The sequence below is a fragment of the Phalaenopsis equestris genome, unplaced genomic scaffold, assembly GCF_001263595.1.
Source record: "Phalaenopsis equestris unplaced genomic scaffold, ASM126359v1 Scaffold000268, whole genome shotgun sequence".
Taxonomy (NCBI): domain Eukaryota; kingdom Viridiplantae; phylum Streptophyta; class Magnoliopsida; order Asparagales; family Orchidaceae; genus Phalaenopsis; species Phalaenopsis equestris.
In genome coordinates, this window is record NW_018164710.1 from 235,402 (window position 1) to 249,544 (window position 14,143).

The following is a 14,143-nucleotide window of genomic DNA, read 5'->3' on the forward strand; positions in this document are numbered from 1 at the left end:
AAAATTCACATACATGCCATTTAATTCCTATGTATCTACATATCATACGCTTAACTCTAATTTTTACATGTGCACCACTTTTCTCCTTGCTCCACTCTTACCATGATTGCATGCATGTTACCTATTCATATGAGACTAATATGATCATTGCTTGAATTCTATACTTACATGCTTCTATATATAACTTTTTGTGCTAGATTCTTACAAACCTTAGGAATCCACATTCTAGCAACTTAGGTTTTGTATGGTGTAGAAAACACGTATGTTCACATGTTTTGCCACCCAAAACCCAGGTCTCGTCTGCACAACATAAACTTAAACAAAAGAGGAAAGAAGAGAGAAAGAGGATATAAGCTTAATACATTTTTATATTAAAGCAAAACAAAAAAATATAATAATAATTTGTAAAGAGCCATCCTAAAAAAAATAATATATAAAAAAAACAAATAAATAAATAATTTGGAGAATGAATTTGCACATATCATTTAATTCATGTGCATTTACATAATGAACACTTAAATATTTATGAGATTACATATTTACAACTTAAATGTTAATTTTCACATATAACATATACATAATATATTTCTCTTTTTAAAAATTAAGTGGTAAGATTTTATGTGATAATAAAAAAAGGCAGGCTTTGTTTATGTGATAATAAAAAATTAAGTTCTATTTATGGGATAATAAATTATTTGAAAAATAAAATTTTAAAAGTTTCATGTATATGATTTTAAAGTATTAGATGTTATATTTATGTGATATTAGAAATATTAAATGTTATGTGTGTAAAAGTAAATTTTAAAGCGTTATGCTTTGATAAATAAATTTTAAGTCTTTTTTTACGTAAAAATATAGTTTTAAGTATTATATATATGTGATATTAAAAAATTGAATGATTTGTATGTGAAAATGAAATTGGGTAGTTTTATATAAAAAAAAGACTTCTAAATGGTAACTACTAAAATATATAAGAAATATATGGTTTGTATGTGAATTTGCAAAAAAAAAAAATAAATAAATAAATAAATACATAAAATGTAACATTCCAAAAAGAAGGTAAGAAAATATAACTCTACAAAATTTAAATATTATATTCTAAAAAAAAAAGAAAATAACTAACCAAAGCCCACTCAAAACTCTACCAAAGCCTTCATCTAAACTTCATGAAACCCTCCTTAAACCTCTGCAAAAACCCTAACCAAAATCCCCAGCCAAAATCCACCAATGTTCCTAGGAAAATTCCACCAAAATCCTTAGCGAAACTCTACTAAATATCTGTATCCAAACCCCACTTAAATATCCACAAAAATGTTCACCTAAAACTTCAAAAACTCCGTCCAAAAACCCCAAAACCTTCGTCCGAAACTCACTAAAACCTTCATTCAGAGCTCTATTTAAAACATTCATCAAACCATGAAATTAACTCACTTAAAACCTCACTAAATCCTCATAAAAAATCCTCCAAAACAATCCATAATTTCCTCCAATACCAAGCATAGAATCTTCTCCAAACCTCCATCAAATATTCATCCAAACAATTCATCTAACACTCCATTAAATAGCTATCAAATTTACTATAAACTTTCAACCAAAGCTCCACAAGAATTACACTTAATATCCATCCAAGCAACTCACCTAAATCTTCACTAAACTTCCATCAAAATTTCCACCAAAACTTCACAATTTTTCCATCGAAATCCCACAATAATTCTATCAATACCCCAAAATTGTTTTACATAAATTCTCAATCAACAATCTATAGAAATTTATAAAATGATTAAAATTTATAAGAAAAGAGAAAATTAGAATTTAATAATAGGAAATAATAATAATTGAGTTCCTAAGAACTACATTCACTTTCTCGAGTGATTTGGGGGATTTTATGAGCTCTAGTGAACTAAGACTTTGATATGTCTTTAAAAAGGCAGACAGACGATCTAACACTCCATTAAATAGCTATCAAATTTACTATAAACTTTCAACCAAAGCTCCACAAGAATTACACTTAATATCCATCCAAGCAACTCACCTAAATCTTCACTAAACTTCCATCAAAATTTCCACCAAAACTTCACAATTTTTCCATCGAAATCCCACAATAATTCTATCAATACCCCAAAATTGTTTTACATAAATTCTCAATCAACAATCTATAGAAATTTATAAAATGATTAAAATTTATAAGAAAAGAGAAAATTAGAATTTAATAATAGGAAATAATAATAATTGAGTTCCTAAGAACTACATTCACTTTCTCGAGTGATTTGGGGGATTTTATGAGCTCTAGTGAACTAAGACTTTGATATGTCTTTAAAAAGGCAGACAGACGAGTATATATATATATATATATATATATATATAATAGTAATAATAAAAAATAATAAAAAATAAATAAATTCACTCTTTGGATTTACGAGGATTTCTTGGATGTGTTAGCCCATGGTTGCTAACAAGAGTTCTCTGGTCTAACCAAGTTTAACAACTTCCTTAAACTAAGTAAATTCAAAACTAAGAGTGGTGCTGAGATGACGAAACAATGAGATATTGACCGACTTCACTTAACATAAATAAAAATCTCCCATTGGTAATAACTTTAATAAAAATAATCATCAATTCAAAATGCAGTTCACGGGATCATAACAAACAAACAACAAAAAATCTAGGATAGACCTCTTGAGGCATGATTTTTTTTATTATTCTATTCTTATTGAAATAATTACCTTTTTGATTGATTGCTATGGTAGTTGACACATTCATAATAATAAGTTTATTAACTTTTCCTTGTTGATTTGAATGTTGAGCCAGGGGCTTGACATTACTTCATTTCTACAAAACTCCTTTTTTATACTAATTTAAGTGAGATTACTAGGGATAGAGTTATTCTGAATTATTATCTACAGAAGAAACATCCATTGATATAGAGAGTATTTTTAATCTCTCCATCTAAAATATCATAAATGGCGGGATGACAATGAGCCTTAGGCATCTTTCTGTTATTTTACTTTATGCATGAATGCTGGGAATTAAATATGAAGCTCTAGGGGAGCAGTTAAATCCTAATAGAGCCATGATAATGAAGACTATTGGCACTTATGTGAGGACTTTCTTTGAGAGAGGAGAGACATCTCTTACATGCCCCCTATCGAACCTAACCTTCTTCATCTTATTCCTTCACATCAATTTCTAAGAGGTTAGACACACTTAGCGATGATGTCACAATCATTCAGTGTTGGTAGAATGACATGGGCTAACGATTAGATTACACTATCGATGAGCACCAACATCAACACAACTACAAGGTGCAGGGCAATTTTGCTCAAGCAGAGAAGATCTAACATGACCAAATGCACTAAGGGCAAAACAATAGCCATATTTTGACGCTCCACCTTTTTGTTTCTATGGTGATATAGCTATGCCAATGGAGGAGGATGATAAGGAGGAGGATGGAGATGTTGATGTTGATAATGAAGAAGCATACTCTTTGGTATATTCTAATTTCATTTCTTCTGCTGCATATTTTTGTTATTGTGATAAGACTTTATGTTGTTATTTTTGTAGATTGTTGAGATAGGCTATGAACTTCTTTGCTTCTATTTTTTCTATGATGTGAATTTTATTTTCTTGGATTTGTGAGATGAGGTATTTACTTCAATAGCTACTCTCCATGATTCTTATGATCCATGTGGTTGCATGCAATGAGCATGTTACTCAAATTTAGTGTACACTTCTATTTTTATTATATATGTTTTAGTTTAGTGTGTATTTACCATCATGTGTTTACTTTCTGTCATATGTTTACATTCATGTTCAATCCAATATCTTTCATTTCCCCCACTAATTTAAAATTTCATGTGATTAAAGTAAAATAAGTTTTGGGGAGGGATTTTAAAAAAAATTGTGCTTAAAGCAAGGGTAAATATCTAAATCATAGAATTCTATTAAGAAATGGGTAGATATAACTAATATGCAATATGATTTAACAATAAATAAATAAAAATTTAAAAGTCTCATTAATCTTCATTAAGTACTTAAAATTATTCTTAACTCACAAATAACTTACCTCTAATTAGAATTAATCACTCTTTTATATAAGGATTCTTATAAACTTAGATTAAATTAGTCTACATATAAAATTTATTCATTAAATATATAAAATTTAATATTTAATACAAGTAAATAATTTAACTCTAGTTTGCATCTCTTAAATTAAAATCTTTTGAATTGAGTTATGAAGAAATTGAGAATTTTACTTAAAAGTGATTTGATATTCAAAATCATAATAGAAAGCTTAATCATGTATAACAACCTTCGGTAAAAGAAAAGAGAAACAAAAATGATCAAAAGAATAAGGACAAATAGAAAGAAGTTTATAAAGATAAAAATTTAGAGCCATAAAGAAGAAGCTTGATATTAAGTTTGAATTAAAAAAAAAATTGATACCAACCACCCTTTCTAAAAGTTAAAAAAATCAAAAGTATCCTTAGTCTAAATTCATAATAATGGATTTAAGAGAATAATAAATGAATTAATATTATTTGATCGATAAGACAATTTAAATTTTATATAATTGAAGATTAATATTATTTTAATCAAACCAACATAACTTATTTAAGGCTAATCTTATAAAAGTTTATTAAAATAAGTAATTTTGGGATATTAGGGGGTTTTAATAAAATTTAATATTAAGAAGATAGTTGTGTAATTTAATTAATTAATTTATTTCTTTATTAAACAATACTACATTTCTAAGAAACATTTTATCAAGAATTTTCAAAAAGTCTAACTTTAGGTATTGAATTTTTTGAGAGCAATTAATATTTAATTTTGGGGAATTAATATTTAGGTTTTGGGGAATTTTAACTGTATAAAATTTATGTGACATTTATATATTATTTTTCCCTTTTTATATATTATTTTAATACTTATCTGGTGTATTCGTTGTGTTTTATGCATCATATAGGAAGAATAAAAGGATATGGAGAAATTTGGCTAAGATAGTTAAAGCAGCTCAATGTTGTGCTAGACAGCTAAACACTAGTGATGATCCGTACTCAGGTGAAATAATAGAGAAGACTGAAAGTTGGTGTCAAGGTCAGGCACGTGGGTTCCCCATCCATTTCTACTTCATGTGCAAAAGGCAAAGGAAACTGAAACCTGACACCATGCCTAAGAACCTAGCCACCCTAACTTGGAAATCCAATGCCACCATTTGAGTTCTAGGTGTCTAGCCTACCTTTTGACGATTTCCACAATTCTGAGATGTTTTGAGCAAGGAGAAGACTTAAAAGTGAGGGACTTCAATGTATATAGGGTATATGTTTTTATATGGTCTTATAGAGTTTCTCACGTAGTGAACGTGCATATGAGTGTGAGTTTTACTTTGTGTTAAGACAATTGAGATGAAATAAAGAGGAATAATACTTTTTAGAAGGAGAGTTGGCTTAGAGTGAGAAGTGTTTGAATCCGAGTTTTATCCTTCCTTTCTTATTTTTTAGTGAATTCTCTTATGTTTCTTTTGGAATACTTATGAATTAAGTTTCTATGCTTCTTTGCATTGGTAATATAACTTTTCGTGTTCAATCCATGAGATTTCTCTATGATTATTCAAAAATTTATTGCATTTTGGTGTGTTAACGTTTTGAATTAATTTATCTTTGAATTAGACACTTGAAAAATTTAAAATTCTTGTAATATAAGACTATTGATCATAGGTTATATGAACTAGTAATTTAACATTCAATAACTTAGTAGAATATAAATTTTGTCATTAGGAAATTGCAATAATACATGAGACTTTAGAATTCAAGGAACACTTTTTTGGTTTAAACCAATTTAACGATAGTATTATGCTCTAACATTTTTAATGTTTAAGAATATAGTAAGCATTAATTGTATGCAATTGTCAATATTAGAGAAGGGAAATTCACTGAAAGAACATTGATGAATCACACAATCCAATTCAAAAAATTATATCTCTTTACAGATAACCCAAAGACTTAGTTAGATTAGCCATTAACCATATTAGAAACATAGAAATCCATAAAGAAATCCAACATTTCAAACTAAACTCAAGATTAGTAAACTGGAAAATCATAATTATTAAAGTTAACTCAATCTTTGTGCAATCAATATAAACACAAAGCCATAATTTGTATACTACTTCTTCTACACGTATACATTCGTGATTGACAACTGCATCATGGCAGAGTAGATCAATGATTAGCAATGAATGGTTTAATTCATAAGTCAGATTATTTAAATTTATTGATTGACTAGTAATCATGATAAGCATTGGCTAGTTTAAAATTATACATAGCTTGAGTAATGATGCATGAAATCAATTTAGAGCCTTATGTGCACTATTTTTTTCATATATAGTAAAAATAAATGTAACTGAGGATTTTCAAATCTTATTCTAGCATTGAATGAAGAATTTACCAATCGAGTTCTCAAAAAAACACGAAGTGATAATTAAGGAAATTCTTTGGAACTTGATCATTGAGGGGTGGCTTTTTGCAAGCAAATGTCTCTCCACTTATACAACATGGATTTTTGCAGTGCTTGGATTGCTTGCCACACTTTATTCATTCTAAAAGAAAGTTATTTTTGTTAGGAATAACAAATATAAAAAATAAATTATTAGATTGTTATAAGTTATTTATTTAAAATAATTTATAAATATTAGAGGCCAAGAGGTAGCTTACAAGTCTTGATTTTTTTTGTATTTCTAAAAATAGTTTTCATTGATATGATGAAATATAAATAGATTATGTCCTTAAACCTATGTTCTCTTATATTAGTCTTCCCATTACTGCTATTTATAGATATTCCAGTAATAGTGTCTAAAAGAAATTACCATTGATGACTGTCAATCATCTTTTTCTTGTCCACAACAACTACACCCCTTAATCTCAAAATTTTGTTTTCAGGGCTAAGAATCCTATCTATTGCCTATCACTTCCTTTAGTCATAGCAATTGAATTTCTTACCTTTGTGTATGTCCTATTTGCAATCCAAAAACAAATCCTCGGGTTTTCACAACAATTTCTCCTCTTCACATGCCTATAAAGGTGATGATTTTATGATTTTATCCATCTTCTCTGCATTTTAAGTGACATTATTTATCATAAATCTAAGCTTACCTTTAGTAAAAGCTTTCAACTCTATTCGATTCATTCTATTTCCATGATCACCTTCTGTTATCTAAGAGCTTTGTGCCAACAAAAATGAATTAGAAGCCACCAAAAAAACCTCAATGGCAATCCAACAAATGGTCTGTCAAGGTTTCTATCACTTAATCCTCCCTACTTGATGAACTCTTCACAACCCATTCACATCTTATTTGACTGCTTATGAGCATAATCAATCCAAAGTTTACATCACACTCTATTGATCCACAATTATGACTCTATCACGGAACAATATAGATACCTATTAATAGAAGGCTCTAAATTAATTTTCCGTAGAAAATGCACCCCTATCCTTAGAAGTAGTTACTTCAATGCCAATATTTTACACAGATAACCAATTTTTTTTGTGGTAATTCGACAAATAATGGACGTGAAACTTTTTATTTATCAAAATCATTAAGAAAACTGAGAACAACTTATGAGGTGTTTGCACTTGAATATAAAGCTACCAAAGAAGCATAAGCTCCATCCTTTAAACAAATCAGCTCATCATGTTTTCCTTTCTCTATGATTACCCCATTTTTAACAACAGCAATGAGATCAGCGTTCATAATTGTAGTGAGTCGATGAGCAATCACCACAGTTGTCCGACTGACCACCACTCGGTCCAACGCATCCTGAACAATTCTTTCAGATTCTGCATCAAGTGCACTAGTAGCCTCATCCAGGAGCAAAATCTTTGGATCTTTCACTATAGCACGAGCTATTGCTACCCTTTGTTTCTGACCACCAGATAGCTGGATTCCTCGCTCTCCCACAACGGTTTCATAACCCTACATGAAAGTTACCAATATAGATAAGTGTTCGATATAATTTGTGCATCAATTCCCTCATTGTAGAAGTTTACCAGAATTATTTAGATAGTGCTAGTGTTAAAAAACTGAAAATTTTTTTGACTGACTAATCATTATTAAGCACATGCTGATAAATGATATGCTTTAGAAGAAGTAGGGCTATATGATCAGAATAGGTGAATGAATAACTAACCTTCTGTAAATTACAAATGAACTCATGAGCGTTTGCTGTCTTGGCAGCAGCAAGTATCTCAACTTCTGTAGCTTCTTTTTCCTTCCCATATGAAATGTTTGATCTAACTGTATCATTAAACATTGCTGGTTCTTGACTCACCAAACCCATCTGCTGCCTCAACCACCTTAGATTATACTTTTTAAGCTCAATTCCATCTAAAAGTATATGGCCAGACTTAGGGTCATAAAATCTTTGCAATAGTGCAATTGCTGTTGATTTTCCACATCCACTCTCTCCCACCAATGCTAAGGTCTGTCAGCAGAAGAGAAGCCGTTAGAACTTCATAATTGCTTGGCGATTCAAGCATCTTTGGGGCTTATGAAAAGAAAAAATTACCTTTTCGGATTGAATAGACAAGCATAAATCCTTAAAGATCTTAACATCAGGTCTTGTGGGATAACTGAAATTTACATGAGTGAAAATAATATGGCCTTTGAGTTTTTCAGCAGTCACACCAGAATTTTCACTTGGGTCAATTTTAGATTTGAGGTCTAAAACTGCAAACACAGAAGTAGCTGCAGCCTTGGCCTTGCCAGAATCTGGTACTAGGTTGCTTGACTGTGAAATTCCTAAGGCTGCCAATGTTATGGCAAAGAATACCTGGCATATTGAAGCATGTAGTTAGCGCACACAAATTAATAGCAAAAAAATGCTAGAGAGAATACACAATAGCATCTTCCAGATTTCTCTTCATTTCTCTTCTAGTTCTAGTAGAGAATTCTTAAATGTTCGCTGGAAGATGGACAATATACACACATTTCATTTTTTATTTTCTGATATGAATTCTGATCCACATCACATACTTGAAAATATTACTATTCAAATAAATCATCCTTGCGTGGCGCTGCTGCAATGGCGCTGCTGCATCTTTCTCACATAAATCCTAATATATTAAGGCAGTATTGAGAAAAGAATGTAAATGAGATACTGCTTTAATATTTTTAATTGGAAGTCATACATACCATAAACACTTGGTCAAATGTTATCTTCCCATCATCAAGAAGGATTGAAGCAGCGAAAAAATTAGTTGCACAAACACAAAAGATCAAAGAACTGGAAACACCAAATCCAATTCCACTAATGACTCCTTTTTTTATCCCTGTTCTCATAGGCCCTTCACACTTTTTCTTGTACAGTTCCATGAACTTCCCTTCAGCAGAGTATGAAGCAACTGTCCTTATGTTTCCCACGGCTTCATTAGAAACTTGGCTTGCTCCCTCATACTTGATATGCAGCAATTTTAAGATATACAAAATATACACGAGCACACACATAAACTCATTGTTAAGTTTGCAGTACGAATATGTTGCATACATGTAAATAAATAATTTATGCTAATCTATAGAGACACACCTTTGCTTCATTTTTAAATCCCTTCATGGACTTCATTTGGATAAATCCAGTGAGACCAAGGAGGGGTATCATTGCCAAAAAGATAAGAGAGAGTTGCCAATTGGCATTAAAAGCAATTGCCAAACCAGCAATTATGGTGGTGATATTCTTAACAATCAGTGAGAGGGCATCTCCAACCAGACTTCTAACCGTAGCTGCATCTGATGACAATCTTGCACCAATTGCTCCGGTGGAGTTCTCAGGATCATCAAACCATGCTATCTCCATGTTAACAATCTTTTCAAATGTCATCAATCTAATCCTTCTTATCAATCTGGATCCAGCAACTCCAAAGAAGTATGAACTTGCTGCAATTGCCACCATAGAAATGATTCCGAATAATAGGAATATTAGGGACCAAAATTCAGTCTCCTTCATGAGCTTATTTGGAGGTTGATACAAACTTTTTATAACACTGGATAGTAATAATCCAAAAATTGGAAAGACAAGCCCACTAACTATTGCAAATAACGAACCAAGCAGCAATAGTGGGATCTCTGGCTTGTTTAAGCTGGCAAGGCGACTGAGAGGAACTTCCTTTCGTTTTTCTGGATTCTGCTGTTCGTTTTGGTGCCCTGATGCACTTTCAATAGAGAGTCCCAGTCCCCTGGAGAATGAGTAGGATTGACTGCTGTGCCCTGAAGAAAATTGTCCGCTAATGGAGTGATGACGAGAACGGCTGGATCCATCAGCAGAGTAAGACTTTGCTTTGCCATTAGCAGGTTGAGTTAATAGATTGGAGTTTTCTCTCATTTGCTGCATACGAATAAGCTGGCTATAAGCGCCATTTGGATCCTTTACAAGCTCCTCATGCGAACCTAGTCAAGACAAATAACATTTTATTATACTCAAAAGCCACACGTAGTTCTCTGCTTCTAAACTATTAAAAGCGAGCAACATTTGGTAAATATCTACTGACTGTATCTCCGGCAGGATTTATACCTTTTTCAACAATGGAACCCGACACATAACAGCAATAGATTCCGCATTTCTCACTGTGCTCAAACGATGAGCAACTACAACAGTCGTACGGTTCTTCATGACTTTATCCAATGCTTCCTGTACAATTCTTTCAGATTTTGCATCAAGAGCACTAGTTGCTTCATCAAGCAATAATATTTTTGGATTCTTTAGAATAGCTCGAGCAATCGCAATTCTTTGTTTCTGGCCCCCAGATAGTTGAATTCCATGCTCTCCGACCATGGTATCCAGTCCCTGTAGATCACCAGTTCAAGAATTTAGACGTTCGTGTATTTAAAACAACAACATAATAGTATTGGAAGGTGAAGATCAACCTCGGGCATCATGCCAATGAATTTTGAAGCATTAGCTAGTTCAACGGCAAGTCTAATCTCTTCAGTTGTTGCATCATCCTTGCCGTAAGAGATGTTATCTTGAATACTGGAGGCAAAAAGAACAGGCTCCTGGCTCACTAGCCCAATGTTACCCCTGAGCCACATAAGCTGGAACTCCTTAATATTTATTCCATCAATAAGAACCTCACCAGCTTGCGGGTCGTAAAACCTTTCAATTAAGCTAATCACTGTGGACTTGCCACTCCCGCTCTCTCCAACTAGTGCTACAGTTGTGCCGCTCTCAATTAAAAGTGAGAATCCTCTAAATATCTGTTCATCTGGTCTTGCAGGGTAGCTGAAATGTATATCTCTGAATTCAATATCTCCTCGAATGTCATTCAATTTCTTACCAGTTGTATCATAAGCATCAATCTCTGGTTTTCTGTCGATCGTTTTAAAAATTTTGTATGCTGCAACTTGTCCTGCTGCCAATGCTGAAAAGCATGGAGATGCCTCACCTAGAGAACTGGACCAATATGATTGCACCATTAACATCAGTATACCATGCTGATTTCTCTGATATTTTCACACACACACACACTTATAAATGAGTAGCCATTGAGATGCTAGAAACTTACGCGGAACCAGTCAGGATTGCAAAAACAATGTTAATGACGTTCGCACCAGTGTACCCTTTGTTTTTGTCTAAAATTAGCTTTGCCCCATTCCATACACCCCATGAGTACCCGCAGAACATGAGGAGAACAAGAGAGCCAATGCCCAGTCCAGCAGCCAGTCCTGCACGAACACAGGAAGCATAGGCATTTCTTAGTGCATTACTGTATTTCGTCACTGAAAGCTTCTCCCCAGTGAAAGATGCTACCTGAAAGTGAACACAGCTGTAAATATTACTGCAAGTGTTGTATTTGTTCATTGAAATATTTATTTATCATACATGTTTGTAAAGAGTGCATTACTTACGGTTCTGATTAAGTCAATTGATTGCTCTACGACCACTGCTGCTTCACCATAGGCAGTCTGGCCCTTCGATGCCATCTTTGATAGAAATGTAGACATTATTCCACCAGAAATCATGTAGAGTGGAATTATAGAGAGCATCATGAGGGATAGAAGCCATCCTTGCACAAACGCTACTATAAAACTCCCAAAAAATGTTGACATTAGCTGAATGCATTTACCGACCTGATATACATTTCAGAAAGGAAAAACACCTGGTATCAGCAGCTTGAAACTTTATGTTTATAAATGGATGAGTATTGATATTAATTTGTACGTACCTTCTCACCCATGGCATCTTGTATTAGAACAGTATCGCCTGACATTCTTTCAACAACTTCTCCTGTGTTGATTTCCTTGTCAAAGAAGGCTATTTCTTGTCTTAATATAGTTTTGAGGTACAAGTTCCTTATTCTTGCTGCTTGTCTCTCACCAGTAGCCATCCAGCATGCCACCTCTGGTGAAAATAAAAACACATGTAATAAGCTATATATGCATAGAAATACCATTAGGTGATTACATGGTAATTTCACTTACGGAGAAAAGATGCCACTCCTGAGCCAATTGCTAAATAGATATACTCGAGAGTTATCTGTAGCATAAACAGAATAATGAACTGTTGTGAGAGATGCGAAATAAAATTTTGAATAGAAATACATAAACTAAAAAACGCTAGGAAAAAGCACAGAAAATACAAAGAATTTAATGTTTAATATGGAAAGACTAAAGAACAGGAAAAAGGCATGAACCACATCGTACCAAAAGATTTAATGTCTCATTATAGAAATTACACCATACTCCAAACTCTCCAAACTTTGAAACAGTTCAGAATGCTTTTCTCCTCTCCTTAAACCGGGGAAATAAAAGATTGCATACCCTCTTATTAACAAAAACTAAAAATTTTATCGAAGGACTACTTAATTTCCGTTATAGGGTGCTTTGAAATGGCGTTGCGGCGCTTCAATGGAAGCTAAGGCCTTGCATCAAAAGTGTTGCAATGTCACACGCTTGATTTCTGGATCTAGACTGGGCGTTGCTGGTCTCGACACTCTCGTGCTTGTAAGTACTGAAACTTGGACCGTGCATTGCAATATTGTTGTCTGGCCATTGGGATGCCGGGTATGGAGAAAAACTTTTCGTGGGCAACACTCTCGAACCCAATACAGAAGAAAAGACCCCGAATCCCATGAGAAACTCACCGTTAAGCTTAATAGGTAAAACTAAGAGCTTAGAGTGAACAATTGATTAACACAATCAGACCTCACATAATAACACATACTTTTTATAGCAAAGTGAAAAAAATTCTTTGCTATAATTCAATTACCCTACCTAAAGTGATACTTTCGGAGGAAAAAATCAGGTCGGTCAGTCCTGATAAATTAAAAGAAGAATGCAAAATAATTGATCCAATAAGAAGAAAATTTGATTAAAAAAGGCAATGCATTCTTATAATATTAATTGCATGATAAGGATTTTGTTTTAAAAATTAATATGAAACTGATAATCTGTGTAATCAATACTTTTTTAATTCAATTGGGGCCGTTTTTCTAAGGTATGATAATTAGTCATATATTTGGCATTTATATTGATTTTTTCCATTGTTAGTTTCAGGTTGTCGTAAACTATACCATTCAAATATAACCTTGAATGAGGATAAGCTAAATCTGGTCCGAAATGAATATGATTATGTGAACTTAGCTTTATAGTTTCATCTCTCTCGCTTTCCCTCTCCATTTGTGGGTATTCCTTTTCTACCTCTCTCTCTCTATCTCCATCAACTCGTGTTATATTGACCCCCAATTATTGAACTAAGGTAAAAAGACACTTTTGTAATGTGGTACCGCTCACCTACTGCTCACCTACTACCACTCTCTTGCTTCTATAAATAGATAGGGTGTGAGGCTTAGAAGAGCAAGGGAAGAGAGCTTAAGCTACCATGAAGGAGGAGAGAATAACTAGAGAGCTAGAGAGGAGGAGAGCACCTTGAGGCATTGTATCAAGGTCTCGCATGAGAGGGAGGCCATAGAAGGAAAATGAGGGCTCATCTCTATGTATAAGCTATGTATTCTTCATTTCTTTTGCCTTAGTGAAATATTTGATTGATTTCCTCCCGTGGACGTAGATCCAGTTGGATCGAACCACGTAAATGATCTGTGTTTGCTTGTGTTCTTTGCGTTTTCATTTCTATGCCAGGAAGTACATATCTCACAACAATTG

General features: G+C 32.9%; 2 protein-coding genes across 2 annotated transcripts in view; one reads left to right on the forward strand and one right to left on the reverse strand.

Annotated features, from left to right (window-relative positions):
* Nucleotides 1-3,413: 3,413 nt before the first annotated feature.
* On the forward strand, nt 3,414-5,446 carry LOC110024705 (the record flags this gene model as incomplete). Its single annotated transcript, XM_020724818.1, is given in 2 exon segments — nt 3,414-3,487; nt 4,964-5,446. Coding segments are annotated over 2 exon segments (327 nt in total), but the record flags the coding sequence as incomplete, so codon positions are not given.
* Nucleotides 5,447-7,568: 2,122 nt separating this feature from the next.
* Nucleotides 7,569-14,143, reverse strand: part of LOC110024702 (ABC transporter B family member 21-like) — a 62,091-nt gene continuing 55,516 nt past the window's right edge. The window contains 12 exon segments of the mRNA XM_020724814.1: nt 7,569-7,966; nt 8,181-8,474; nt 8,559-8,822; nt 9,185-9,445; nt 9,576-10,432; nt 10,557-10,580; nt 10,583-10,829; nt 10,910-11,435; nt 11,548-11,792; nt 11,891-12,112; nt 12,208-12,383; nt 12,464-12,518. Coding sequence (XP_020580473.1) covers nt 7,610-7,966; nt 8,181-8,474; nt 8,559-8,822; nt 9,185-9,445; nt 9,576-10,432; nt 10,557-10,580; nt 10,583-10,829; nt 10,910-11,435; nt 11,548-11,792; nt 11,891-12,112; nt 12,208-12,383; nt 12,464-12,518 — 3,528 coding nt within the window. The 3' untranslated portion in view covers nt 7,569-7,609.